This window comes from Canis lupus, chromosome 12 (genome assembly GCF_048164855.1).
Source record: "Canis lupus baileyi chromosome 12, mCanLup2.hap1, whole genome shotgun sequence".
Classification (NCBI taxonomy): Eukaryota; Metazoa; Chordata; class Mammalia; order Carnivora; family Canidae; genus Canis; species Canis lupus.
This window is the reverse complement of record NC_132849.1, coordinates 8405457-8414546: the sequence shown is the minus strand read 5'-3', so window position 1 is coordinate 8414546 and position 9090 is coordinate 8405457. Positions and strand designations below refer to the sequence as shown.

The window sequence follows — 9090 nt, the reverse complement described above, 5'->3', positions numbered from 1 at the left end:
GCCCTGCCAGGCAGGAAAGGGCTGGTGGATATTCACGAAGGGAGGTAGTTGTGATCATTACAAGAAAACAAAGTGCTTTTCATGCCTTGTGTTTTCTATTTCTTGTGAATCTGAATCCCTTCCTTACAAACTGCTATCTTGTTTCTACGAGGTGGGGCAGAGACCAGCTAAAAAGTATTTTAAGTAAAAGGCCAGTCTAGCTGATAAGTTCCATTCAGTGTTATCAGTAGCTGTTAAGTTACATTTCTGAGAGCTGAGGGAAATAAAATGCTTTGTTATGTGATTCAGGAATATATCTTTTTAAAATAGATTTAATGACTCCCTTCCCCATATCAACTTTCCCCTGCCTGCTATCAAAATGCCCCACAGACTCATATAAGGTTCATATAAGGAATGAAGAAATCAATACGAGTGGCATAGCATTAACACATTCCCAACATCCTAAAGCTACATTCCTGCAGAAGTATTGGTTAAAATGGGCAAAGTTATTTAGATACTAGCCAGTTCCAGGATGATCTAGAATCCACCTGAACAGTTTTAACACAGGAGTCAACAAATGTTGTTTGCAGAGATCCAGAGAGTAAATATCTTAGGACTGTGGGCCATATAACCTCTATCACAAAGACTCAGCCTTGCTGTTGCAGAGCAAAAGCAGCCACTGACAATATGTAAGTAAGGTTGTATGGATATGACTGTAATCCAAAACATTTTAATTGCAAAAAGAGACAGGTTAGATTAGGTAGTTTGCTGACCCCTGTTCTACGAGACAATAGCTTCCATATACTGATCTCAGTGATATTAAATGGATGACAAAGAAGAAAGAATAACATGGAAAAAGACTGATATGGATTTAATGACAAATATTCCATGGTTGCTGAACATTAGAACGCTGTCTAAGGAACCATCATTAAATAAAACAATCTGAAAATAAGGCAATTCTCACATATACAAGTACACACACAAAACCTGTTACTTTTAAAACCATTAAATTATTCACTATTTTAACAAACAGCTGTAAAATAATATTACAGTGAAGGAAAATGTGCACAAACTTCAGAAACACAGTTCGGATTGTCTATGAACACAGGTTCTTAGTCCGTATTTTTCACACATGTACAGCCTCTTGATCCTGAAGAGACCACATGGCTCAAGGGGTTAACTTCTCATCTCTTTCCAACTCAGAGCTCAAGATTTAATCAAGCCATTTAACCTACCGAAACTGCTCCAGGTTTTGCTAAGGAAAGAGCAGCCTGCACCTGACCAAATTCCCCAGGAAACAAATGATACACTTGCCTCCACCATCATTAATGAGCTGATGGATGGAATCTTCAAATGAACATTTTGAAGGGTGAACCACGGTTAATAGAGTTTGCTGAAAAAAAAAAAAAAACAACCCTATTACTCTCAAACTAGATATAAGAAATGACCTCCTGACTGCATTTAAATTCACTTAATGCAGCTATGTTCCCTGAAGAATTGTAAGAAAAATGGAATCACATTTTAAATGCACCATGAGAGTGGGGGTGTTGGTGGTTGGACTGTTTTCTTCTGCTAAGGGATTTGCTCATAAAAGGGATACTGAGGTGGTGGCTGACTCTCTTATCTCTCGTACTTGAAAGAAGAGAGGTCAATGAAATCCAAAGATTTCCACTGCCACCAAATTATTCTATATAAGCTTCAATCCCCTTCCCCTGCTGAACTATCTCTTGAAAGCTGCCCATATGTAACATAGCTGATGCAGATGAGACTGTACAACAGAGTACAATGACAGCAAAAGGCCACATAACCCATAAAGTGGATAATTAATCCATGAACAATCAAAAGTTGGATGAGATTTCATAGGCACAGACTGGAGAGAACTTAAAACGGCTGGAAGAGGTAGATGTGCGTAACAAAAAAAAAAACAAAAAAACACAAAGGAATAAGATTACCTACAAACTGGTTATATTATTTTCAAAAGAGTCCTAAATACTTAGTATTCAGAGGAAAGAGAATAAATAATGGACGTTTACTTTGTTCATATTACTCAACTAAAAGAAAATAATTAGTATCTTGCAAAATTATCTATCTTTTGAAAATCTATTTGCATTTGCAAATAATAATAAACTGATTAAGAGGGCAAGATCAACAGGCTATATTATACAAGCCCAGAATTCTCGGGATTTTTTTTTTTGAAGGTGTTTTTATAAGGACAAAAACATGCTTTCCTACAGTCCCCAAAGAGGTTCTTTGCTAAAATACAACTGATCAAGTATAAATTACCAGCATCCACAGAAAAAGTTTGCTAGAACTATAAAAACAATCTTGCAGTTTTTCTTCTTTTCCTTCGAATGTGTCCAACAGTTTGTGAAGATGCTTCCATGAAAAGTACAGAGCAACCAACAATCACTAGTGAAGGAAACAAGACTGCTTTCCACAACTCTAACTTCTAAAGGCTAACCTAGGGGAGGGATTTTCAGCATAGGTGACTGAAACCTGTACAAGAGTCATCTAACTACAGCCCCCTACTAGACAGAACAAACCTAAGACACCCTAAATACATGACAAAGACCAGCTTTGTCAACAAGGACATCTTTGGCCTTTCTAGACTAGCCTTAAGTTTTCCATGAAGCATTAGAATCTTCAGTGTCTTTATTATATAAATCATGACAGGTAAGTCTTTCTAGCAGCTGAGCTGGAGAGCACAAAAGGTCAGACCGTACCTATCCACACGGTCATCTGCCTCTCTTCAAGAACAGCCTACTGTACTCCTGTCCCCAAGTCTTCCCTATGATAGGGGTCATAATACTGATCTAACTTCACAAAGACGTGAGAAACAACTAACAATCATTAAAAATCATAAAGCACTTTACAAATATAAAAGTGCTATTTTGGCATTTATAGAACAACCAGAAAACATTCATTGCTTGTGCTATTTGGCAATTTTGCACTTACACCTCTCCCTGCTCGTGCCTTCCTTGTGCAAAGCCTTGAGCTTTCTTCTGTGCCTCCCCGTGTAAGTAAAAGACATTTATTTCTACTCAGACCAAAAGTCCATTACAACGTGGATGACAGTGGCTGTTTGACGATCTCCCCATCTCCCCCGTTACTACCAAGGGGGAGGGGTGCACTGGATACAGAGTGAAGGCAGATGAGACAAAGAAGCCTTGTACCCCAACATGTGAACATTTGCTCTCCTGGATTTCTCACATAAGGCTGGCTAAACTCTGAGCTAGTTGACTTTTGTAGCAGGTCACTGGGGCAACCGTTGCTGATCTGAGATTCACTGGAAACAAGCATCATGCTGGTCTGGGAAAGCGAAAAGTCACACATAGCTAGGATTGTTTCATTTCCCTGCACTTAGAAGATCACAAGGGAGACCCGAAATACTGGGCTTGGCACACCCCTAACACCTGACATCCACATAGACCACCCTTCACCCAGCATGAAGCTAGACTACTTTAAAGGAAGTAGCAAAGAACCAGGGGGCAGGACCAAGATTTCCCAGGTGACCTTAAAACTAGTTATGAATGAGTGTCTAAACTTCAATTTTGCCCTTGAGATCAGTGTGTAAGCTTTCATGCCCAGTTTCCCCTGGATGCCTCAAAATAGCAGCGAACTGTGGCTCAGAGAAAGGAAGGGAAGAATATACAAAATATCCTCTCCAATAGGATGGACAAGGTTCCTCTACTTTTCATGAGACTGCAGCCGATGTGGGGGGGGGGGGGGTGGCAGGGCGAACAGTGGCTTACCAGTTGGTGAGACCAGGACTGAATTATTCATACCTGCCCTGTAACCACGTCCTCCCCTTCCCTGATTCCCACAGGCCCTCAGAGCCCCACTACTCTATCGCCTGCCATCCTGTTCACTCCCCTATGCCCCCAACTCCCCTTCTTCAAGGTCCTCAAAATGCCTGCACTCCCACCGGCTCCTCACTCCCTGCTGTGCCTATTTGAAGAAGTCCCCGCTCAAGCACGTGTCCCAAGCATGCATGTCCTCGTTGGGGAGGAGGCAGGCAAATGATCACATCCCTAAAGAGCAACACTTACGCCACCCTCCCCTTCAAGACCCCCTAACACCAAGAGACTCCCCGGCTACTCAGATTGTCCCTCCCGCCCCACACCCATTTCCTTCTACACAGTCTAGTCCCAGGACGTCTACTCCCCCACATGCTCCCCGAGGGCAGCCACCCAGCGGCCCAGCCCTAGCACAGGTGCAGCTTCTGGTGCTGCGCAAGGTGCGTTTTGTAGCGGAAGCCCTTGCCACAGCCCGTGCACTTGTGCGGCTTGTTGCCGGTGTGGATGCGGCGGTGGCGGATCAGGTGCGAGCTCTGGATGAAGCTCTTGCCGCACTCGATGCAGGTGTAGGGCTTCTCGCCCGTGTGCGTGCGCTGGTGCTGCGTGAGCGTCGAGAAGTCGCTGAAGCGCTTCTCGCACTGGCCGCAGTGAAAGGGCTTCTCGCCGGTGTGCACGCGCAGGTGGTTCACCAGGTGCGAGTTGCGCCCGAAGCCCTTGCCGCACTCGCGGCACACGTAGGGCCGCTCGCCCGAGTGCGTGCGCTTGTGCGTGAAGAGGTGCGAGCTGACGCTGAAGGTCTCGCCGCACTCGGAGCACATGTAGGGCTTCTCGCCCGTGTGCACACGCTGGTGCTTCACCAGGTCCGAGCGCCAGCTGAAGCGCTTGCCGCACTCGCCGCAGCCGTGCGGCTTCTCGCCCGTGTGGATGCGCTGGTGGTTGGCCAGGTGCGAGCGGCGCACGAAGCCCTTGCCGCACTCGCCGCAGGCGAAGGGCCGCAGCGCCGCCGCCCCCGCGCCGCTGGCCGCCGCGTGCGCGCGCCGGTGGCTCAGCAGGTGCGAGCTGAGGCTGAAGGCCTCGCCACACTCGGGGCACGGGTAGGGCTTCTCGCCCGTGTGCAGGCGCCGGTGCTTGAGCAGGTCGGCGCGCCAGCTGAAGCTCTTGCCGCAGTCGGCGCACAGGTTGGGCCGCTCGCCCGTGTGCAGGCGCAGGTGGTTGGTCAGGTAGGTGTTGCGGCTGAAGCCCTTGCCACACTCGCCGCAGCGGAAGGGCTTCTCGCGCGCGGGCCGGGCCAGCGCGGGCCCCGCCCCGAGGCCCCCCGCCCCGCCCACGCCCACGCCCACGCCCACCAGCCCCACCACCCCGCCGCACTCGCCCGCCAAGCCGAAGGGCTCCAGGCTGGCGGCGGCCGCGGCCTCCGCCAGGCGGTGCATGCGCTGGTGCTGCAGGAAGGCAGCGCCCGGGCTGAAGCTCTCCCCGCAGTCGGGGCAGATGGTGGGCGCGTCCATGATGCTGGCCATCAGGCTGTCGAGCTCCCCGAGGTCCACGGCCACGGGGTGGTGGAGGCGGCGGAAGCGGCGGTGGGCGGCCTTGTCGCTCCGGTGCCGGCTCCCCAGCGAGAGGTGCCGCCTCCAGGGAAGCGTGGGAGCGGGCGGCTGCGCCTCTTCGTCCGGCCGGTTCTCGCCTGCGCTCTCCTCTTCTTCCCGGGGGCTCCGGGAAAGGCTTTCCGACTCCGACAGTCCCAGTCCCAGTCCCGGGAACATCGCCATCTCAGCCACGCCAGACGGGTAATCCTCGCGGAGGACAGCCCCTTCTTCCTCACTCAGCAGCCCATCTGCAACAGCAAAGGCGGCAGTGGGGGTGACTCTACTTGGTGTTCAAGGGGTGAAACCCAGAGGCAGCCAGTCTCAGTTAAGAGTGTGGAGCACAGAGTACTCCCCGCCCCCCCCCCCCCCCCCCCGGTACTCTCAACCTCTGTCTCTCCAAGGCCCCCACGATTCTAGCCTCTTTTCCACCTGGTGCCTCCTGGGGAAGGCCTACAGGACACTGTGCTCTGAAACCTGGGCGAAGCCCACTCACCTGCCCCCTTGGCTGGCCAGTTCTTCTAGCAACTATCTCGAGGTCCAAGCCCCACCCACGGTACCGAGGCTCCGCTCCACAGAGCCACCCGGAGGCCTGACAGCTTAAAATGGGCCAGGCGGGACTTTGTGGGATCTTGGAAGAGATTAGCTCACTCTAACAGCTACCAATGCCTTTCAAGGCCCTGGCCGCAAAGACAAGACCACCTGTCCTAACCAGGTAACAGGCTGATTTTTAAAATATAATTTGTTGGGGTAGGACAACAAACCAAACACATCCCAGCTTAGGGGCTTCACTCCGCAAGTCGGGCAGGGGGACTGAGCACAGGACCTAGAGCTGGTGATCACAACTCAGAGACCATCCCAGAACACACACCTGTCTCTCTCTGGCTGCTTGATTCCAAGCAGAGGGCACTCCAGAAAGTTAAGAAAACGTGAAAGACCAGGCGCTTGTGTGCACTGCAGGGGAGAGCAGCAGGAAGTCTGGGACATGTCATGGGGGGAAGAAATGAACCTCATAGTCTTGGCCATAAGGTATTTCAGCTCTTTTCTGTCCCCAAGTCATGCACAGAGCAGTATAAAGCGATGAATGCCGGGAGATGGAACCAAGGAAGTAGGTGGAGGGCCAGCACTTCCTCTTTCCAGGTCAGGAATAGCAAGGGGTTTAGCAGAAGATTTGAGCACTTTGGGCATTATTCGCATGAACCAGGGCAGGTCACTTACCACTGAGCTTACTTATCTGCAAACAGAGATGATGACTGTAACTGTAAACATCTGGAGACTTTGTTTGCTCAGTACTATGCTAAGTCTTCACCTGCAGCAACTCATCTGAACTCCCCCAACAACCTGATGAGGTAGGTTCTGATACACGAGCTGTGTCTCCTCTTGTGTTGTTGTGGGACTGTTAATGTATAGCAGTGTTCTATATGCTGTAAAGTGCTGCGCTAGTGAGTTACCCTCTTCACCCATGCTTACCAGAAGAGCCCACTTCAGACTGGACTGAAGAAAAGGATGTTTCTCAGGCTTAAGGTGATACAGAATCCGCTTAATGGTCTCCACTAGAAGGCTCTCCCACAAAGAATGCTGAGGCTGGTTCTAACTCTAGAGGAGCTAGAAATAATTGTGAGTGGGGCAACTTCCATGAAAATGCCAGCTTTTCCTCACCTGGGCAGATGTCAGACACCAGTTCCCTCTCCTCTGGGTCCCTTCCTAGAGCTTCATCCTGTGGGTTGGAGCCCAGCTCCTGCTCTGGGTGGCCTTCTCTCTTGTCTGCATCCTGTGGATTAGAGCCCATTCCTCTTTCTTCTGGGTTCCGTTCCCTGTCTTCAGAGTTCTCAAAATCAGAGCCCATCCTTTTGTCTTCTGAGTCCTGGGCTTCATACACACCCTGTTTATTTTCTTGTTCCATCCAGGAAGAACTGGACAAGGGAGATGACCGGGACCCCTGTTCCAGACAAAACACAGATAAAGGTCAGGTCAGTTTGGCCTCATGCCCCCACCATATCTGGCCTTGATTTCCACGAAAATCAGTGGCACAGTCCAAGAAAATGTGTAGAGTTCCAAGCCTCAGATGACAAATCGCTGCTACACCCCACATTTTAAGATGCACAGAACCAAGCACAAAAGAGGCTGGTCTGGGTGGTGTGGGAACAGTGGCAACTCATTCTGAGACCACATGCCAACTCTCCCTGGATTGGATACAGTTTAATCTGCTTCCATCTCTGAAGTGGATTCTTCTATTACCATGACTTTTTAGCCTTAGTGTGGCTGTTCCCATCTTTCAGCTGAGAAAACAGTAAAGTTCAAAAAGAAGACCCCATTAGCCTTAGACTAACTTGTAAGCGGTAAGGTGGGGATTAAACCAATGAGCACCTGCTGCCTTCCTGCAAGCAATGAGTGAAAAGAACTCAAGCTTTAGCAGGTCTGCTGGGGGTGGAAGAGGATGCAGGGATCCTCTATGATAGAAGTCATCACTTTAGCCTTACTACATATTTGGCCTTACTATATCCTTTAATTGTAGGGAACCCTGAAGAGGAACGTGACCCCCACATAACTGGTAACCCCTCTGCAGAAGAGGCCAACATGTGAATTGTAGGAAGAAAATGACCTCAGATTCCTAAACCTTTTGTAGAGGTCATATTTACATGTAAAGGCCCCTTGCCAAGACTGAGCAGTTGAGCCAAAAATAATCGACTTCTGCCATCCATCACTCTTACAGCTTAGCTCAAGGCAGCAAAGCAGATTATTGGTTAAGGATCTTGAACTAAGACTTTGAAATGTCCAGTACTCTCTGCCTCAGCAGCCCCCAAACAGGACTTACACCAATACAGCTGAGCAAGATGTTCTCTCCTTGTCTGGGAGCTTTCCCTGCCTCTGTTGAGAGGACTTTCCCCAGGGCAGCCCTGGCTCTGCAGACTCCTGCCAGCCTTACTCCAGGGCTCAAGGCAAGTCAGTTCGCCTCTCATTGTCTCAGTGTCCTCCTCAGTGCCAGGAGGACAATGATACTTTTTAACCCTTCTCCCAGGAAGGATGTCAGAGGAAACATTAAAATGGGCTTTGGAAAACACTGTAAAGAGGAATTGATCCTGAGTTTTACAAACATGGAATACATGTGTCATTTCTCTTTCCCATATGGAATACACATTATTTCTCTTTTTAAGTCCCGATGCCATTCCAGCACATCTCAGACATACCAGCACCACCATAATTTCGGCAGATACGTTACCCTAAATAGCATATTGTACCCTTTCTCAGAGATGAGAATCTATTCCCTAGATTAGAGTGAAAAATGAAGCTTATCCCTTAAACATTATAAGAAAATGCCTGTGTCTGTGGCTGTTTGGTCAAGAGAGTCCTGGAACTCAGTTTCCTTAGAATATACATAGATTCAAATGACAGGTTTCAAAGACTCGGGGTGAGAAAAATCTCATTAAAGCTATAAACTTTTTAAGAGGGGTATCACACAAGAGACTATTGACCCTAAATCACTTCTACCCATAACTCTCAGCCTTCTGGTACTCAGAAGCCATAGAAAGTACATCCCTTGAGTCTGCATCTATAACACACCCCAGAAGGCCAGGTGTGGAGAGGCAAGAGTAGGATTTTCAAACATGTGACCTATTGGTTTGCTAATGGCTGAAAGCAGAGAAGAGGTGGAAGCCTATGAGGGACCTAATTTAAGGCCAGCATGTAGAATTCTACATCAATAAAATAATCAAATAAGTGTGTCACCAGAAATT

At 48.6% G+C, this 9090-nt stretch overlaps 1 protein-coding gene across 3 annotated transcripts in view; it reads right to left on the bottom strand.

Annotated features, from left to right (window-relative positions):
• Window positions 1–824: 824 nt before the first annotated feature.
• ZNF697 (zinc finger protein 697) overlaps window positions 825–9090 on the bottom strand; it is a 30529-nt gene continuing 22263 nt past the window's right edge. For 2 of the 3 annotated variants that reach the window (XM_072769571.1, XM_072769572.1), the window contains exons 2-3: window positions 7016–7295; window positions 825–5607 (exon numbers count right to left, since the gene is read on the bottom strand). In XM_072769571.1, the coding sequence (XP_072625672.1) occupies window positions 4184–5607; window positions 7016–7259 (1668 nt within the window). In that variant the 5' untranslated portion in view covers window positions 7260–7295 and the 3' untranslated portion in view covers window positions 825–4183. The other variant, XM_072769573.1, reaches the window with a different exon arrangement.